Source organism: Pygocentrus nattereri, chromosome 21, assembly GCF_015220715.1.
Source record: "Pygocentrus nattereri isolate fPygNat1 chromosome 21, fPygNat1.pri, whole genome shotgun sequence".
In the NCBI taxonomy this organism is placed as follows: domain Eukaryota; kingdom Metazoa; phylum Chordata; class Actinopteri; order Characiformes; family Serrasalmidae; genus Pygocentrus; species Pygocentrus nattereri.
In genome coordinates this window covers 14,863,555-14,882,329 of record NC_051231.1, presented here as the reverse complement: position 1 = coordinate 14,882,329, position 18,775 = coordinate 14,863,555, and the positions used below count along the sequence as shown (strand labels likewise).

At 40.3% G+C, this 18,775-nt stretch overlaps 1 protein-coding gene across 1 annotated transcript in view; it reads left to right on the top strand.

Moving 5' to 3' along the window:
* Nucleotides 1-18,775, top strand: part of poc1a (POC1 centriolar protein A) — an 89,060-nt gene that overhangs the window by 47,021 nt on the left and 23,264 nt on the right. The window contains exon 10 of the mRNA XM_017692711.2: nucleotides 11,778-11,984. Coding sequence (XP_017548200.1) covers nucleotides 11,778-11,984 — 207 coding nt within the window. The remainder of the gene's footprint in view (nucleotides 1-11,777; nucleotides 11,985-18,775) is intronic.

Below are 18,775 nucleotides of genomic sequence, written 5' to 3'. Positions count from 1 at the left end.
ATGAGCTTGTGTGTTCTGTAAATGTCAGTCGGGCCCTTCAATACACTGTAATTCACAGAAATGCTTTTATCAAGGCTCTTTAATGGTCTTTAATAGGCTCATTATATTTGTCAGGTGTAATTAGAAGAACCTGAGGACTGGGCTAGTGCCTTGGCAAAATGCGAGTTCTGTCCCTTTGCTCTGAATCCTAAGTAGTGATAATATGTCCCTATCTGCGTGTTCTTCACTTTCTATTGAAAATAGCTTTCAAAAGCAAAGGGTCTATTCATTAGTCGAAGCCGATATTATTCTCTGTACTTTATGTAGGCTGATGTAATGCATTCCTAATCTGAAGGACTCATGCAGTGAACTTAGTTTTCAGCTTGGCCGTTAGGAACATTCACTTTGTCCACAGATACTTTGCATCATCGTTGAATGGTTTACAGCTGGTGTGAAGAATGAGGCATAGAACTGATTTTGAATCTGAAGTGCATGTATGCATGAAATAAAAATGAAGCTCCACCAGTTTTTCAAAATTTCTGCATAATTAAGTGGTTTAGATGTAAACATCTTTCATTCAGACCTAATCAGAACTACACTACAGTGGTGGTGATAGGAACCCGACGTCCACCTCTGAAAACTCTATTACAAGAAATTGATACATTAAATGTTATGAATACACTGGCTGATGTCTGAGGCGCTGCTTGACAATAGTTTTAAGAACTTGAAATCCATTCATTGTGTAGAGATACATAAACATGCAAAATAGTTCCCAAAGAAAACTTATTATTTCAGATTTTCCACTATTTTCCCATCATCAACATTCCATAAAACTCAGAACACATGTATAGGATCATAGGATAGGATGTATAGGTGGTTTTGGATAGTAAATAAAATGTCCATATTTGTGTTGTAATCATGGTGACCCCTGGTTCATTTTGAGTCCACGGGGTCTTTAAATAAGCCGTGTAACAAAGTTGCTGTTGAATTGAGTTCAGGTTTCAGCTCAGAACAGAGAGGAGGAGGTGAGCGGGTTTAGGCTGAGTGCACTGGTGATGATGCGGTGCTCAGAACTGACAGGCAGATCAGTGCGTTGGGATTGCGCTCTCTCTTATAGTAATCCCCTTTCTCCACATCTGTGTCTCTCCCACCCTCTGACAGCCCCCCCACCCGCTCCGCTCACACTCACGTGCACAGACAGATGAGCTGCACAGCAGGCTTTCCAGTTCACAGCAACTGGAGTGGGGGATGGGGCAGCATCAGCATCCTAATCTACACCACAGTATCACTCGCAGTCAGACTGAGATCAAAACATTGGCTGGAGAATGAAGGCAGCTGTGCAGTGAGCACTACTGTACCTTCATTTTCACTGAATCTTAAGTTTAAAGCATGACATATTCGACTCAGAATTAAGTTCATGATTCTTTGAGTGCGTTTATGCTTATAGTCTAGTTATCTCGGGCCAGAACAAAGCACTTAACATCTGGTGCATTTGGCATTCACACATTTAACATCAAACCAAAAGATATAAATAGAAACATGAAAGTGATTGGGCAAATTTTGTCTTAAACTTTCATAATGCCCACCCTACTTTCTGAATCGCACTGTTCTCTGTCCTGTCTGGACCTGTTGTTTTTATTTATGTCTTGTATTGTTTGTCTTGTAATATTAGATCAGGGTGGCAACCCAAATGTGAAGAAGAGCCATTTTGTCCTTTTATCAAAAATCAGACTACCTTGGGAGCCACAACATTTTATGTCCATTTTACCGTCCTGGCTGTAAATAGGTCTTAGTATGTGCTGATGTACTAGTATAGAGTATAAAATATAAACGATAACACAGACTGACTTTTCTTTGCTTAAGAATTAGCTCAGCTATAGCCACTTTTCTCCCATCTCTAGCGGGAAACTTTTCCTCAAAAGTATATTAGTTTTTTGTAAAATGTCTTTCAACATCTGATTTTACAAGGCTGAAATTCTCATTCGAATTTTCCAGTTCCACCTTAAATGGTTCAGCAGGCATCATTTATTTAAAATTCAGCAGTTTGCGTGCTAATCTTCAGGGTTGAAGGGTAAATTAGCAGTTTTACATTAACTCCAGTGTTTTAGACCATTTATTGTTAAACGGTGTTAGAATGATCAGCAGAGCTTTATTTTACTGCAAAGGAGGAATATTTTATTTTTACCTAAAAGTCTTAATTCTGCTGTGGAGCCACAACAGGGCAGTAAAAGAGCTGCATGCAGCTCCGGAGCTGCATGTTACTGACCACTGTATTAGCAATAGACCACAAGACTCCCTGCTTTACCGCGGTTTTGCATGGCGCAGAGCTGAGTGAAATCACTGTAGCAGCCTCTGCTTTTACAGAACAGAGAAACCTCTGTATGCTTACAATAAATCAGATGCGCATGTTAAAACAGCATCAGAAGCTCATCTTTTCCACAAACTCATAAGGGTTCTGCAGAGAGGAGACGACGGTTCTTTCTGTCTTTGGTCTAGATTGCAAATGAAACGCAACAGAGCGAACAGACAAGGATTATGCTGTAATCCATTTAAACCCAAGCCATTAATAGAGATAGTAATAAGATAAATATCTAATCAGTGGTTTTGGTAGTGACAGAATGGAATGTCCAGTCATTTGTTTTAATATAATAAACATAATTAAGGTATAGTCACTCAAAGCTAAAGGATTTTAGACTACAGTCTGAATCAGTTAAAAGTCCCAAATGTGTTTACGTTCTGACCAGTTTAGGAAAAATCTCATTTGCAAAGCAGACAAAGTAGCTGTGGCTGTTGTGCGGTTGCTCCCACACAGTTAAATGCTAAGCTCCTCTCTCAGACTATTATATGTAGTTAGCTCTGCAGGGTGCAGTGAGGGCAGGTGATGACGTGTGATGAAGAGGATCGTACAGACAGGCACTGAATAACGAGAGGCCAAATGAAGCCCCTTGACCTCCAGTGAAGAGTGAGAGGGATCTTATGAGTCATTAACAGACGTCTGTTCATCCAGTCACACGTTCTCCACTGAATGGAGAGCAAGGAAAACATCAGCAAAAGAGTAGATTTCATTTGATCAACTTGGGGGGGCTGAAGTGAGCAACACTTACATCACTGGAACATTGCACACAACTTTACCCTCTTAATTGATGATACTGATGTACCGTGGTGAACTATTAGACTGAGGTGTTCAGTTCAGGCTACAAATCTTAAAACTCAAGGGAAAAAAAACCTGTTTTAATAATGCTAGTTTCTGCTAGTACCTTTAAGGAGTTTCTAATGGTATATTAGTGATAACACTGAATGAACATTTTTTTGGCAGTTCTAGATTAAACCTGGACATTTGAAACTTGTAACAGACATTCCATATGTTTAACTTGAATGTTAACTTACATGTGAGGCATTGGCAGTGCTCTTCCGCCGCTGTTTTCCATTCCTAACAACTAACCGAAACCTGCTTAGACTATGACTCATTCACAGACTGGCTGTAGAACCTCCAGAAGCACTAGGGGGGGCATTCCTCCCAAGCATGTTTGCTTGCTTTTATCGGTCACTTCGTAATTATGTTGATAGTTGATCTAACGTGTAAGGCCTTCAGTTCAGCTCCTGAAGTCTTAACCAATGGGAGAGCTCGCTCAGGCTTAATCTCCCTAGATGCCACAATGAAAACAATCCTGATCAAAAAGTTTTCCGTTGGGGGTGTCATATAGACCCCGTTTACACTTCATGTGTCTAGTATCATGTGTGTCCTCCATGATTCTAGACACGGATCACAAAGCCAGTGACACATTGCACGATGGAAGAGTTTCAGTTGTGCTAGGTGGAGATTCAGTTGTACTGGTGTGGTTTCGGTTGTACTGGGAGGAGTTTCAGTTCCACTGGTAGGAGCTTTGGAAGAACTCTGAGGAGATTCCGTTTGACTGGGACAAGTTTTGGTTGTACTGGGAGGAGATTCAGTTCAATAGGGAGGAGTTTTGGTTGTACTGGGAGGGGTTTTGGTTGTACTGGGAGGGGTTTTGGTTTTTGAATGTGTCTCAGAGAGACAGATGTGTTTATGCTGCAATAACATGGCTCAAAAGCATTTCAGTCCACCTCCTGAAGTGGTTTGCGGGATCAGATTTGTATCTGTTTAAATATATCTTGGGTGCTTTTGCACTGGCATTTTTATGTGGCCTTATCCAGATATAATCCTGATACTTAAGATGCATGAAGTGACCAGGTGTAAATGAGGAAAATTATTTAGGATGACAATGTTTTTTTTTTCCCCATAGTTGTTACTTGTTAGCTTTCACAATCTCATTTTGCGTTGTTATAAACAGAATTGGGTGTTTTTTGTTGTTGTTGTTGTTTTTTGTTTGTTTGTTTGTTTTTTAATTGGATTGAGCCTGCCTGGGTTCAATTCCCCGGCTGGGTGACTGGGGTCCTCTCTGTGTGGAATTTGCATGTTCTCCCCGTGTCTGCGTGGGTTTCCTCCGGGTTCTCCGGTTTCCTCCCACAGTCCAAAGACATGCAGTCAGGCCAATTGGACATGCTAAATTGCCCCTAGGTGTGAGTGTGTGAGTGACTGTCTGTGTCTGTCTGTCTGCCCTGCGATGGACTGGCGACCTGTCCAGGGTGTATCCTGCCTTTCGCCCGAAGACTACTGGGTAGGCTCCAGCATCCCCCCCGCGACCCTGACGGAGAAGCGGCTTAGAAAATGGATGGATGGATGGATGGATGGATGGATGGATGGATGGATGGATGGATGGATGGATGGATGGATGGATGGATTGAGCCTGCAAGTCAAAGAAAAAGCTCAAAACATTACCAAATCCAGCTTTTCACCAGTGACTATGAAGTTGGTCTGGGTGTTGAATGAATTTTTCATCGTTATTAACACTTCATCTCGCAGTGTTGCGTCAACATTATTTTTAAAACTCAAATGGGCTACAGTCTGTGTCACACTCTCACTCCCTCTTACCTGCTCTCAGCCAACAGTTTATTAAAAAAAATACATATGCATTTAAATATATCTTTAGGAATGAATATGCACAATTTACATACTTTATAGTTATATTTTAATAATATTGAAATACATATTTAATGGACTACAGATGCTTTTCTTTTCTAAATTGGAACATATTACGTTCTGAGGGCATTAACAAATTCTAGATCACTTGAAATATATTTTACATTTAAACTCTTGGGTGCACTGATAACCATATTTGATTGCAAGCTAATTTTTTGCAACTAAAATGTACTGCATCATGCAGTACCTCTTATTTACATATACACCTAATCAACACTTAGTGTGATTATTTGTTGAATGCCACTGCAGTAATTGTTTGCTTTTTCCTCTTAATTGTAACATTTATAGTCGACATTTTACAGAAATTTATTGCAGTAATTTATTTCTGTGCCGTAATGACGAGAAAGCTCTTACTGCAATAGAACCTCACTGGTGCTGGCTTAAGAGATGTAGGCAAAAGTAAATAAATAAATAACTTGCATTTAGGAATCACATCTTTCAGTGTAATTCATTTTCACAGCTCAGAATTGTTTATGAATCAAGGAAACATGATCTTTGAAAGTCAGTGTTTACAGACAGTGCAAGAAAAATACAGCATGCATGCAAATTCTGTGGTTTTACAGGATAATCCTGAGATGACAGTCCAGAAGAATGCTTTGGAGTTCATTTGAATAATTTTCGAGAACTGTAAGTTTCCACACCCGTGGCCTCTTCAGTGCTACACCAATGAGCAGAAACATAATGACCACCTGCCTGATATGCTGTTGGTCCTCCACATATTCTGCCAAAACAGGCATGGACTTCACAAGATCACTGAAGGTGTACCCTAGTATCTAGTGGACTTGTCCCAGCACGTCCCACAGATGCTCGTTTAGATCGAGATTGTAATTTGGAGGCCAGGACACCACCTTAAGCTCTTCTTCATGATCCTCAAACTGTTCTAGAACAGTGTGAAGTGTGGCAGGTCAATATCGTGCTGAAAGAGGCCACTGCAATTTGGAACATCATCTCTATGAAGACCTGTACCTGGTCCATAATGATGATTAGGTAGGTGTCAAACTGACAGCCACATGAATGGTGGGGCTGGAACATTGAGCAGAGCGTCACGCCCCTCCACTGGCTTGTCTTCTTCACACACTTCATCCTGGTATTATCAGTTCCCCAGGTAAACATGCCTACCTATTGTACCTATCCATCCACATGATGTAAAAGAAAACGAGAGTCATTGGACTAGGTGAACTTCTGCAGCTCCAAGGTCCAGTTCTGACACTTGCGGACTGTAGACAGGGGTCAGGATGGGCACTTTGATTGGTCTGCAGTTGCGCAGCTCAATACACAGAGGTTTGATGATTTCTGTGCCTCAATAGCTCTTAGACCATCAGTATCGTTCATTAATGAGCCTTGGGCGTCCAACACCCTTTTGCAGGTTTGTGATTTGTCCCTCCTCGGACCGTTGTTGGGGAGTAGTCACCACTGCAGCAACACCCTGTTGCCTCATTGTTTTGAAGATCATCATATCCTGTCATCTTGCTGTAAGGGTTTGGCCCCTGCCTGTGTGTTTTACTTTGCCAAGATGAATAACTGCTCATCCTGTGTGGTCTGATACTGTTCTTCATCTGTCTTAATCAGAGGCCTACTGCTCGCCAGCATTCTGAACCAGTTTGATATCCATGGAGCTTCCTGCTGTAGAAGGCTGTACAAACTTCACTGGCATAAACTGACCCTCCCAATGATGTGGCAACATTTTTGATCATAGACATTGCTTCTCCTGCTTTTCCCCTTTTCCACATCTTATACTGATGGTCAAACCTCATTATCTGCCGTTATTGTTTGCTATTGGGTGTGGACAAGAGGAAGATGGGTTCCCCTTTTGAGTCTTGGTTCCTCTCAAGGTTTCTTCCTCTTGCTTGGAACTTTTTCCTTGCTACTGTCGCCATTGGTAACGCTCATCTGGGCTTGGATTCACTTCTTTGTGACTTGACTGGCTCAGATCTTCGAGCCAGCCCTTTTCCTCCACTTTCAACACAAAAACTACGAGAACCAACTGTATATATCCTGGACCTTGACATGTACAGTTATGTAATTAGAGTGATATTTATTTAATTTGTTTTCAATGTAGCCTAGTTAGTTTCTGTTCAAACCTGTAGAGGAAATTAAATTCACCTTTTGAGAGCAGACTCTATTTGTATGTAACAATATAACCCCATCTTAATGTCTCAGCAAGAGTATTTTTAATATTTTGCATCAAAATTATGTAATAAAAATTGGCTACAGCAACAAAGCATTGATCATCTCTATGTACAAATGAACATGTTCTCTAAGTCAACTTTGAGTATTCAGGAAATCTGAGGAAACATATTAAAGTAGTGCTGCAACTTTAAGCTGATATAAACCCAGCAGCTAATTTGCTTTATGTCGATCAGCCCAGTTCAGAGTCCTACTCTGCTTCGAAAGGCACAGTCACAGCACACAGAGCAACAGCTGACAAAACACATGGAGTTTTCTTACAGACATGCAGATTAATCAGAAAGGAGCTGATAAACTATGATAGTTGTGTCCAGCCTAGCTTATATATCAGTCTGCTGGAGCTGCACTTTATTTTGAAAGCATTAGAGATTTAGAAATAGGAAATAGTGCCATGATTGTAAGTTTTTCAATGACTTTGAGGACTGGCTGAATTTGTGTGAAATTTGTGAACGCAAGCTCAAAATTTCCTGGAGGGAATGTTTTTAAAGTTATTACTGCATGTTTGTGTTCTCCGCATATCAATTTGAAAGACTCTTCAGCCATGAAAATTTACTAACAACATGTTTGTTTATTGAGCAGTGTTAACAAGAGCTCCAGCGCCCCCTGCCTTGAGCTCCACCTTTGTCAGGTGTTGCTCTGGTTTCTAAATTTCACTCTCCATTAATTTCCACCCTAATAAGTCTTTATTTCCCCCACATTTGGCTCAGAGTTTCTCACAGTCCTCCCCACACCTTCTTGTAGCTGCCTGTTTCAGACTACAGAGGAGTTTGAGGCGATTTAGCATTGTCCATTTTGTCTGCACATTTACAGCATGGTCAAATTCTCCCCACCTACATGTGCAACATAAACCCTGCTCTGCGGGGCGGGTGCAGGGGCGAGTGGGAAGCTTGATGAATGGCTGCGTGTGCAGGAAGCAGGTATTGATGGCTCTGTCAGACCAGCACGATTCAAAGTTTCATTGGGGCCCCAGGAAATTTTCCACTGTTGGTTTTTCCAGTCCAGGTGATTCATCAGGAGGGTGTTAAAGTGTGTGTGTGTGTGTGTGTGTGTGTGTGTGTGTGTGTGTGTGTGTGTGTGTGTGTGTGTGTGTGTGTGTGTGAGCAGCTGTTTTACTGCTGAGCTGCAAACAAGTCCTCCACTCAACAAGAGTTAATCCTGTCTGTTTGAAGCTCGTTGGCTCAGCGCAAACCCCCTTCTGCTTTCCTATGCTTTTGTGTTCGTTTCAAGTCTCTGCTTCCTTTACGTTCTGTCCAGTTCCAGCCACAGAGCATTTCACTGCTCCAGCCTTTAGATTACATCAGCTGTAATTGTCTGTACTCTAATAAAATCAAGCCAACTTAAAGAGGAATTCCACTGTATTTTGTGTAATGAAATGGTTAAAATGCAGTGTTAGAATTGTTCACAGTGGTGGTTATAGGAACCAGACATCGACCCCTAAAAGGTCCCTCACTGAAAGTTATTAAATGAAATGGTAATAAATACACTGTCTGATGTCCGAGACATATTTTCACAATAGTTATGAAAAGATTTTGGCCTCAAATCTGGTCATAGTGGAGGGTTACATGCACATGCAAAATAGTCCCAAAAGTAAAGCTTGATATCAGATTTGACATTATTTTGCCATCATCAACATTCCATATAAAACACAAAGGACATTTAGCTCACTGTGCAAGAGAGTTCTTCAGCAAATATTGCTTTAGCTAATATTGATTTGATAAAACAACATAAGGAAGTATTTATCCGTTGTGACAGTTGTAAGGAGTGCCCAGTACATATGGCAAGTGGGTTTTATAAATTTACCTTTCTGATAAGCTGAGATGCTGATGATTAATTGCAATATTGTTGACACAGCAATGCAGTGCCTGACTTAACAGCATTCCATTGTCCAGTCTGTATGGAATCCTGTGTAAGCGTTGTGCTTTCATGCCAGGGTCCACAGGCTGGTCCAACTGGATTAAATATAGACACAGAAAGTGCTGGGCCCAGCCACACATTATTTATATAAGGGTATACTTCTCTGTAAGTAAATATTTGAACTGGCGAGGCGATGCCATTTACCAGGCACTGCAAAAATGCACCTTGTGGCGTCTTTACCTCGTACCATTGGTGAGGGACCAATAGAAATCCAAGAAGGGTTTATTCAGAGCTGCCAAATGACTAAACGTTTGCAGCTTTTCCCATGCATTCAAGAGGATCAAGTATGAATATTAAGACAAACCCACACTCACCATCATAATAAATGTCTTTCTAAGAACCCCAGGGGTTAGTCATCAAAGCCCAGTCAGTGATTAAAGATTTCCACTGGTTACTGTGTCACCGAGATTCATTGGCGAGCCTCAGTGGCTTTCCACGTTGGTTGGAAAGCAGCACCGCAGTTGGACAGGTGGAGTTGCCACACTGGCCAAGTCTGGTGTTTTTTTCCCTCATCACCTCTTAGATGTTTTCATTTTCTCTCTTTTTTTTTTATATATAAGAGTTTACTCACCTCATAACATTGTATGTGTGAGCTGCTTTGGCTCTAATATAATCTCTGTACAATCTCTGATGCTTTTTTGTATATTGCCACAAAATATGTAGACTCATGTTAAAGCGCGTCTATGTTTATAATACAAAAGCCCTGCTTGTTTTCAGTTAAAGGCAGAACAGCAACCCTGTTTGCCTAGAAATCACCAGGGTCGCCTGTGCAAATATTTACCTGCCTTGTACTCGAATGGCACCTGTTGGCCAGATGTTTTCGGGAGGCACTTTATGGCATGGCAGCTGTCCTTCCAGCTTCTAGTCCTTCTATTTTTCTTATGTCTCTAGGTTTGAGGCATTGGACGTATGGCTGTGTTGTGAATATCGTACAGTCAATGGCATTGACGTGTTCTTCTTTTGCACCCCTATGATGGTCCATGTGTAATACATCACACGTAACTGTCACAGTAATGTCAACATGTGAAATCTGAAATGAAAACCCAGAAGAAACGCCAGAGCCTACAAACTATTGTTGATGACTGTTTTTTGTAATTCATGTCGTACCAAATGAGATGCTACTCAAGAAATGCAAACACAAACTGTAATAAAGAGTATTTGGTTATGGATTTCACAGCATTAGTTGGCGTTCTTTCCTTAAGCAAGTCACTTAACCCTGAGCTGAGCTGCTCAAGAGAGGCTGTATCTGCAGTCTGAGTACTGAAATATTCATCGCCCCAGAGCAAATGACATCACCAAGGCAGAATGAAGGGGTGTGATATCTTCTGAAGTAGAAACCCTGAATCATGGTGACGTGAGGATGAGAGTGCTGGAATCAACCAGTTATACTCTGGGTAGAAGCTCTGCATGGTGTCTGTAAGGAGTGTCTTTGTGCTCCTATCAGGGAGAAATATTGCAATGTAGCGATACATCACCCCTTAGAAGATGTAGTTGGCAGAACCGAGAAGGTAATGATTTATGATTAAGTTTAAGGTAGAGGGTGTAAAATTAAGCTCCAGTGTTTTACAAATATATTATGGTATCATTTAAAATGAGCGTTTATAAAGTAAATGAGCTTTGAGTACTGCAACTGAACAATGAAAGAGTGGCTGATAATCCTGATGGAGTTTGCTCTGATTGATTGTAGTTTTATTTCATTTATCTTCCCCATTATTATTAGCTTCTTCATCCTTGATCTGCCAAGTGCTGATCTATATTTGGTGTTTCTTAGGGTGTACTAACACTAGACCATCCGTACCGTGGCCGAGGACGTAGGACCCCCAGAGTCCAGTTAATTTGACTAGAGTGCTCAGTCCATACTGTGCCCATGCTGCTTTCAGGCACAGTTCATTTGAACTCTGGCACAGTGCACATCTAGTGTGATCGCAAACCATGTCTTGGCATGGAACTTGACTGTGACGTCGCTGATGCGACTGTCCCACTGTTCAATTTATTTAAGAAAATTTTGGTTAATAATGAATTCGCATCCCACCTTATTGAACAATATGAAGCAAGTAAAGCTGCAGCCACACATAAGTAGCATTGTGATGACTTTTAGTGTAATTGGGCCTGAAATGTGCGAGTGCAAGGCAGTGGAGGAGTGGGAAGGGAGGACAGTCGTGCTTGGACATAATACAAGGCAACCACGCACAGTGTCATTATTGTTATTAGGTACCATCAAGTCAGTTCGGACTCTCGATGACCATATGGATAGTGTTTCTCCAGAATATCCTGTCTTGCATTTAGGTTTAGGTGAATATTCACTTCCAGTATATTAGCACCATTGTCTTAGCTGCCCCTAAAGATGCAAAATTTGATCAACTGAATGTGGGATTATTTTCACAAAGTGTTCTTGTAATTGTAGCCAGTAGCTGGTCTCACAGCCATTCTTGCATTGAATGCAAAACATTTCTCTGTAATCTTCTTTTGACGATTGCTCAAATGTGAAATAGCTCAAATGTGAAATAACACCAAGCAGAGGCTACGTCTGAATGCTAATATTTCGATTAAACTCAAATTATTAGTTTGAAATGTGATGAAGCCTTTTGTTTATTTCGTTTTATGAGCTGTGCATGATGTTTTGACGTATCTGCAGGTTCCAAAGTCCACAGAGCTCTCCCATGGCAGATGCTCCGATAGAGGCCCCAGTACAAGTCAGCATAGCCACACCTCCCAGGGATCTACTGCACCATCCATCTCGTACCAGGAGCAGCCTCAGCAGGCAGCACCGGACGGCGGAGTACCTGCTGCACTGGCCAGCACCCTGGAGCACATAGTGGGTCAGCTTGATATACTTACACAGGTAAGCACACAATGATAAAATATAGTTTTGTAATTGCTAGAAGATCTTCTAAAACATATTAATTTTCATGACTTGCATTATGGTTACTCTTTATTCTGGTTCAAATAAAGCCTCAGCCAGGAAATGGTGTAAAAGGTGGACCTGGAGCAGAAGTTTCACTGCACATTTAAAAACAAAGACCTGGTGATGCTTCAGCCATCCACGGTTGTCCTCTGTCTGGGTGGGTAGGATGGCCCCCGTCTCCCCCCATCATTCAACACGATGCTAGGTAGCGTAGACGTCTGTTAGCTGACATAATAGAAGTGCTGGTTAGCGTTCTCCAATAAGAGTGTTCAGCTGTCCAATGATGTTGCGTTAGCAGCAGTTTGAAAAGATGCAGTGGAGACTAGCCTATGCTAACTTTCACCCTCTTAGCCCTGGGGATAGTGTGATTGGGGGAGTCATGAAAAGTGGCTAGAATTTGATGAGTCTAAATTGGGGAGAAAATTTGGGGGAAAAACTAAACTTAGGGCTCTACTTATAGTCATAGTTTGTTTTGAGACATCTGGAAGCATCATTATAACCACAGTTAATGTTTTTATTGTCTTTTTGGTGAAACAGGCAGAAATTTCAGTTCTCTTCCCATCCCCGGTTTTAACCGCATCAGTCTTGGCTCTTTTAAGCTTTTAGGCCAGTCTGCATCCTCACGTGTTACTGATTTTTCAACCAGTGCTGTTTTTCTTCTACTGACCTTTGTAAAAGTTTGATCTCCGCTACCATGCCTGCCGAGGCTGCTGCTGAATTATTCATGTCGTTTCATTTCCTTGGGGCACAGAGACCTCAGCAGGGACACTTAACTTTAAACTGTGGGCTCTGCAGGGGCTGAGGCAAACGAGTTAGTCTGCTGTGTCCCGCTGCCTCCTGACTATAAGGTAATTCAGACCTTGTAGGGCATAACACGACAATTTTCAGGACATTGACACTGTGATACATGATGTCTTACCAAGTGAAAGCATCTTAAATCTAGTCAATATATCTTACTCATTATGAGATTGTTGGAAGACTATCATAAGATTTTTAAACTCACTCTTAAAAATATGATTGCAAATGATTTAGCCTATTTTTAAGAAATTGTGCCTGAAACAAGTAAAATAATGTGCCAATGGAACGTTTTCAGTAGATAAAATGTGGATAAAGTGTCTCAATGTACTCTCTTAAAAATTATGGTTCTTCAGTGGTTCTTTAGTAAACATATATAAGTTTTATAAAGAACCCAGTGTTAAGCTTGTAACAAAAGGAGGATCCTTTTGGGTGTTATATAGAACCCTGATCAAAAATGGTTCTCAAAAAAGTGGAGTTCTTCATTGTTCTTTATCAATTTCTTTACGTCAGAAGACGGGAAGAACCGTCTTTTAATGGATCTTTTCCTCATTTTGTCAAATGAATATATTCCACTGTCAGATAACTTGTTTCGGAATACTTGTTTCAAGTGTTATTTCCTAAAAATAAGCTGCATTATTTTGTGAACAAAGTAACATTTTCTGCCAGTGGAACACTTTCTCTATTTAAAACAAGTAAAAATTGTAAAGAAATAATTAGAAAAATCTTACATCAATCTGATGATTAGAAATATTATATCCTAAATGTAGTCAGTGTATGTTTTTACTTGTTTAGATGTCATGCACTGCGAAAAGTGCAATTTGGAACTAACTTATAGCTTTTCTACATCATGAACATGCCTGAACCAATCACAGTCCAGTTTACTAAAATATGCCAATGAAAGAATAGGCCAGACTGCCAGTAGAAGCTAGGTGTGAGGCCAGTGCCCAATCCGCATGTGCTGACAAGAGTCTTGGGAAGTGAAAGAGACAGATGGCTATTCCTGTGTTGCCTCAGCCTTCACTTTTCATTATAACTCCGCCATAGCTAAATGTAAGATGTGGCCTTGCACCAGCCGATAGCACTGAGTTAGAGTTAGCTGAGCCATAAGGCCTAAACAGCTTTACGCGCAACAGTAATTTACAGAAAACTTATGTTAGTTTTTTTTAAACCGTGCTCGGCCACGGTACGGATTGTCTAGTGTTAGTACACCCTAAGAAACACCAAATATAGATCAGCACTTGGCAGATCAAGGATGAAGAAGCTAATAATAATGGGGAAGATAAATGAAATAAAACTACAATCAATCAGAGCAAACTCCATCAGGATTATCAGCCACTCTTTCATTGTTCAGTTGCAGTACTCAAAGCTCATTTACTTTATAAACGCTCATTTTAAATGATACCATAATATATTTGTAAAACACTGGAGCTTAATTTTACACCCTCTACCTTAAACTTAATTTAATGTATATGGTGGTTGTTTTTATATAATGTTTTCCTAGTAGTAGGTTTTTAAAAAATGATATATCATCTTGCTTACAGTATTGTGGTATGTCACGATATTGAATCGGAACCACTGTGTCATGATATATCATGTTGCCAGGTTCTTTTCAGTACACAACCCTACACTCTTCGGAATTCCTCAACAAAACATCTTTCTGTGGTCATACTTTTGCGTGAAGTGCTTGAAGTGGACAGTTGTTCATACATCTTTTCATTGGTTCACTGGTCCTGAAACAGACTGAGAGCAGATGACCTCTTAAGGTCTGACAGAGGCATTGAATTGTGTCAAAAAATCTAACATTTTTTTTCTTCGCTGTTCTCTGCACGCTGATGTTCACTGGGAAAAGCTTAGCTCAACTCAGCTGCTTTGCTTGTCACGTTTGCCGCTCTGAACGAAATCCCGCATGAACGCAGGTGCTTTTTTTTTTTTAAACATCCATGTGATGCTGTAGCCAATCAATTGTTTTAAGATGAAAAATTACGAAAGAAAATGCATAAAAACAAAGAAGTAGTAAATAAAAAAATAGTAATAGATACTTACCCATGAAAAATAATAATCCGAAGTTGCTACCTGTCACCACTGGCAAGTTATTTCAATATTTACAAACTAATAATTATTTTAGTCTGGAGCCCTGTATCTAGAGCATTTTCATGCTTAAATGCTTCTTTGCATGGTGAAATGTTTCTTCAGGTTGATGGAGAATGCGTTGTATAGGGTTCTACATATAGCCTTTTTTAAAAAATGTTCTGTACAACACCAAAAAGGTTCTGCTATTGTTATGATGCCAAGCTGTTACCTATAGAAGAACTGTTTTTGGTGCTATCTAGAACCATATACAACACATTCTGTCAGCACACAGATTTTAAAAACCATTAAAAAGAACCATTTAAGCATACAAAGGGCTATTTGAGTGTTCATAGTTCTATGAGGAACCATTTTCTTTACTAAAGAACCCCTGAAGAACAATCATTTTTAAGTGTATACAGTGTTCATGCTGCTTGTCTGTGACTACAGGTAAATAAGGAAGGTGTGCTCTGAGTCAGGTTAGTCCAGCTCACTTTGTAGATCTTCACAAACATTGACTGAAACCAAGAAGTAAACCTGCATCAGTCATGCACTAAGAGCTCTGATATTGCTTACTTGTGAATGGTGCCAAACTTTAATATGCTTTGGGTGGAAAATGGGCATCAGTATAGTTAAAATAAAGCTTCCTCTCATTTCCCTCTGCCTATTCATCTCGCTGACATGAATGCCACTCTCTGCCTTTGTTTTACTCCGGAAATGAGTCATTAGAACCACTCATTTTTAATTGACTGAAAGAAGAATTAAGTAGCTAGTGTTCATTTTTCTGACTCACCATGTGTTTCCAGAAAGGCTTTTTCATGTGGGCTGAGCTTCAGGTATTTGTCTTTGATCTTCAGTGACAAAAGCCAGTTGCTATATAGACAAGCTTCTGTGCAATGTCATCACAGATATGCACACTCAACTAGGGAGCAGGAAGCAGCACTCTTAATGGCAGAAAGCAACAATGAGAAGGACAGAAAACTGCACCAAATGCAGAGAAGATGGCTGGAGAATGTTTAACATTCCAAGGTGATCACATCCCTTTGCCAAGCGCTGCGGAAAATGAAGGATCCAGGCCATCGAAAGGGCAGATTGGGGTCCCAATATTACAAAAGGCAGTGAAACTCTGTGAGGCACCCACATCCATACTGTAGTTTTAGTACTGACAGCGTTATCTGATCATTTAAGGTGAAATGGGAACATTTGAACAAGAGGCTGTCGAATAAGAAGCTGACTTCAGCTTTGTGAGATTAGGCTGTCAAAATGTCTTACTTACAGTTTTATGAAGAGCTGTACCCGTAAGTATGAGCTATCGAAGGACATTTGGACGTGGTCACACAGTTCGTCAGAATACCAGTACGTTTCTGTCTGCTAACGTTAGTGAGGTAATGACTAAGTTATCACTCTGTTTAATTCATATCAATGATGGCTAAAGTATTAATATTGATTTTGTTCAGTAGCTCACATACTAACTAACTGGCCAACAAAACTGACTGTTTGCTTAGCTTAGCAACACTAGCAGCACCGCCATGTTTTTGATATTGTCAGATAAGGAGAGGATAGACAGGATCAATAAACAACAAAACCAGGCAAGCTGGGAAATTCATAGGACATGCCAATAAGCCATAAATGTTTTCATGATTTGATGGATATTAGTTAATCATTTATTCAGTAGGAAACTTAGTGGGCCGATTATCATAGAGACCTGATAACCAGCCGATACTGATAGTCAACTATTGTAATGTAATGCTTTACATGACGTTATTGTAATATACAAATGAAAGACAACTAGATTAAACTCTGGTATTTTATTATTGAGTCAACATGATTTCACAACTGTGTAAATTCTATGTTGATTATAGCAGTTGACTAATGTTACAATCTTGTCACCAGCTAAGCAGCAAAGCAGCCAGTAATGTCTGTAAACAGGAAGCGCGTCTATACACCGATCAGCCATAAAGTCTACCTCCTTGTTTCTACACTCATTGTCCATTTTATCAGCTCCACTGACCGTGTAGGAGCACTGTGTAGTCCTACAGTTACAGACTGTAGTCCATCTGTTTTTCTGCATACTTTGTTACTGTTCTTCAAAACTCAGGACCCCCACAGAGCAGGTACTATGTGGCTGGTGGGTCATTCTCTGCACTACAGTGACACTGACATGGTGGTGTGTTAGTTTGTGTTGTGCCAGATTGAGTAGATCAGACACAGCAGTGCTGCTGGAGTTCTTAAACACTGTGTCCACTTGCTGTGAGATGCTCCTACCTTGTTGGTCCACCTTGTAGATGTAAAGTCAGAGATGGTAGCTCATCTGCTGCTGCACAGTTTGTGTTGGTCGTCCTCTAGTCCTTCATCAGTTGTCACAGGATACTGCCCACAGGACGCTGTTGGCTGGATGCTTTTGGTTCTCAGTCCAGCAGAGAAACTGAGGTGTTTAAAATCTGATCCACTTGTACCAGTGCAACACACACTCATGCTGCTCGCTGTCCAACAGTCCCTCGTGCACTTTCTGGCTATTCCCCTTTGAAAATACATGGCAGTAAAATTTTATATGATGAATTTGTCTGCTGTGAACATGTATCATTATACCTCTTTAGAAGCCAGTTTTTATGTTAAAAAAAATTATATATATATATATATATATATATATATATATATATATATATATATATATATATATTTTTTTTTTTTTTTTTTTTTTTTGCAAATAGTGTTTGGCTTCAGTGATGATGCACTGATTGTAGTTCCACCCATACATCTTGTTTCGAGATGCTTAATAGTCTGGTAAGAACCAAATTCAGCACTTGGGCACGACAAAATGTGTGTTCCCTTCAGAAAACATCAGCCTCGCACTTGAAAACATCTTAAATCAAGCTCAAATATAATATTTCTCATTATGAGTTTGTTGTAATAATATTATTTAACCTTTTCTTGTACATATTCACTTGTAAGTCATTTAAATAATGTATTCCATTATTTTAAATAGTAAAAATTAAATGGTATTTTATAAATAAGCTAAATTATCTGCATTATTTCTTGAAACATGCAAAATTATCTTAGTTTCACTTGAGAAAATGACTTAAAACAAGTAAGAATGTACAGATATGCTCATCATAATTTTTTGCAGGGTATTGTGCTGGTAACCAGCAGGAAAGCATCGTGTCTTAAGCACTGCATAAGTAGAATTTGTGCTTACTACAACATTGGGCCATACCTTTAAGCCAATAGGCAGATCTAAATTTAACTGAGAGTGTGACCTTACACACCTTTATGTGAACCTCTTCTTCTGAGTTGTCTGGGCAGCTTGACACATTTATTCAGGTCACTGCAACAGTGTAATGGGTTCATTTTAGAATAACATTCACAGAATTTGCCTGATCTTAGGGTCACTTTGGAGCCCACACGGTCAGTTCTGTCCTTTTATGTTCAGCCGCTGAGTTGCTGGTGGCACTGCCGCCCATGCTTCGTAAAGCATCTGGTTTCCGTTGTTTGCATCCTGGTGCCGTTCCTTCTGCATGTGGTAAAGAGCTCTGGCCTTGATGGGGGCTGGCCACGAGGGGCCTCTGGCTGCGTGGGATCGTTTATCGAAATTCCAGCCCACAGCCTCCACGCAAAGAATGCTAACCTTTCCCCTTTCAGCGGGCAGCCCATTCGACCTCGGCCTGTTCCCTTTTTTCATCCGCTGCTCTGTCCTCTGCATTTTCAGCCAGGATGCAGTTTTGTTTAAGTCGTTAACGTCCATATCTGACATTTTAAATGACGTTTGGGTGCTTATGGTGCTCATCTCAACTCAAATCTTACGACTCTGAAGAACTGATCAAACTAGACAATCAAACATTTAGTAATTTCCAGCTAATTTCTTA